We start from the raw sequence: 2,037 nt of genomic DNA, 5'->3' as shown, positions 1-2,037 counted from the left end.
TACAGCACCAGGTTGGCTCCACAGTTTCCACATCTTCATTGGACATACCTGGCTGCCAACAGGGCTCAGGGCAGGGCAAATGGTCTCCCCACTGTACACTTTCTTTCAGGAGAACAAATGTAAAATAACACTCTCAGAGATAGTTGGGATCTCATAGGACTGAAGTCTCGGGCTAATGAATGTGAAAAACAGGAGTGCAACACTACTCATGACTGAGACCCATTATCTTAAATATGGTCACTTTTACCAAACTGTCCCCCAAAAGTCACATCTGCTCTAGGAAATGTGTTCTGTGACAGTGACCACACAGTTACCTATATATACCAGGAAGACATGCAAATATGGCCCCACTCTGCCGATGAAAACCAGCCTAGTCCTGACCCTGCAGCTGAGGCAGAGGAGCCCAGCTCTGGAGTCCCAGGTGTTCCCATTCAGTGATCAGCACTGAACACAGACTCACCATGGAGTTGGGGCTGAACTGGCTTTTACTTGTTGCTCTTTTAAAAGGTAATTTATGGGGAATAAGATGCTGAGTGTGTGAGTGGACAGGAGTGGGAGGGACAGTGACCATGTGTGACAGTTTCCTAACCAGGATTCTCATGTTTACAGGTGTCCAGTGTGAGGTGCAGCTGGTGGAGTCTGGTGGAGGCTTGGTGCAGCCTGGAAGATCCCTGAAACTCTCCTGTGTAGCCTCTGGATTTACCTTCAGTAACTACTGGATGAGCTGGGTCCGCCAGGCCCCAGGGAAGGGGCTGGAGTGGATTGGAGAAATCAAAGGAGATAGTAGCAAAATAAATTATGCAACCTCTGTGAAGGGCTGATTCACTATCTCCAGAGACAATTCCAAAAACACCCTGTACCTGCAAATGAACAATCTGAAATCTGAGGACACAGCCACATATTACTGTACTAGGCACAGTGAGGGGGACTTCAGTGTGAACCCAGACATAAACCTCCCTACAGGGCCTCACAGTACCACTAGAGGGCGAACAACATGCACCTAGCACAGGTTCAGCCTGTGACTGCATAGACAAAAGGGCTTTTTTGTCTCTTCTGCCTTTTCTTTGATAGTTTTCCCCTACACCCTCTCTTTGTTCACGGTCCATAGGAATCCATAATGCCTATGAAAACAGACTTTCGTTGTGTTTTGACTTAATTAAATATATAATGTGTTTTCTCCTGTTCAGAGTGCTCAATTGCATTGATTAGGGAAGAAGGACCTCTGTGATTGTCACCAGGATCAGATGCAGAGAAAGTTCTGGGACGTCCTATTTTTCATGAGATTTTTCACGACATATTTTAATTGTCCTCCCCTGAAGACCGTGCATAACAGGTAAGGTCTAACCAGTTAATTTTTTTTTAGCTAATATATATTCCATTTGCATGACTTTCTTCATTACATCTTCATTTCTGTTTGATCAAGGGGAAAAAAAGTGCAAATTCTAACACTTTTAATTTTTTAAGCTAATATATATTCCATTTGCATGACTTTCTTCATTACATCTTCATTTCTGTTTGTTCAAGGAAAAAAAAGTGCAAATTCTAACCCTTGTGATCTGAACTTCAGGCACAGCCAGTTCCTGAGTTTGCTCAGGGATGGCTTTAAGCTGTGGCTCTTCAAAGACCTGGAAAGGCTTCTAGGACTTGCCCTGTCCCCATCAGGAAGAGCTCACTGGTTTTTGCTGTACATGGGCTATTTTGAGAGGTAAAAGTGAACATGGTTGATCGTGGGTTAAGAATGACAGTAATGGAGGCTGGAGAGATGGCTCAGTGGTTAAGAGCACTGATTGCTCCTTCAGAAAACCCGGGTTCTAGTCCCAGCACCCACATGGCAGCTACAAACCATCCTTAACTCCACTTTCAGGGGAATCTGACACCCTCTTCTGACCTCTGCGGCATTGCACAACACAGGTGCACCCACATGTAGGCAATACACTCATACATATAAAATAAAAAATAATAAATAAAATATACTTAAAAAAAGAATGATAGTAACATTAATTGTGCTGTGAATGGAGGTCTCATCCTGCTCTGCTC

At 44.0% G+C, this 2,037-nt stretch overlaps 1 gene segment (V, D, J or C); it reads left to right on the top strand.

Annotated features, from left to right (window-relative positions):
* Positions 1-409: 409 nt before the first annotated feature.
* Positions 410-901, top strand: LOC103750670. The segment is given in 2 exon segments: positions 410-507; positions 610-901. Coding segments are annotated over 2 exon segments (258 nt in total).
* The last annotated feature ends 1,136 nt before the right edge of the window (positions 902-2,037 follow it).

Source organism: Nannospalax galili, unplaced genomic scaffold (assembly GCF_000622305.1).
Source record: "Nannospalax galili isolate Female #2095 unplaced genomic scaffold, S.galili_v1.0 scaffold130, whole genome shotgun sequence".
Taxonomy (NCBI): Eukaryota; Metazoa; Chordata; class Mammalia; order Rodentia; family Spalacidae; genus Nannospalax; species Nannospalax galili.
Note: the sequence above shows the minus strand (reverse complement) of the source record. Positions and strands in the feature narration are given on the sequence as shown.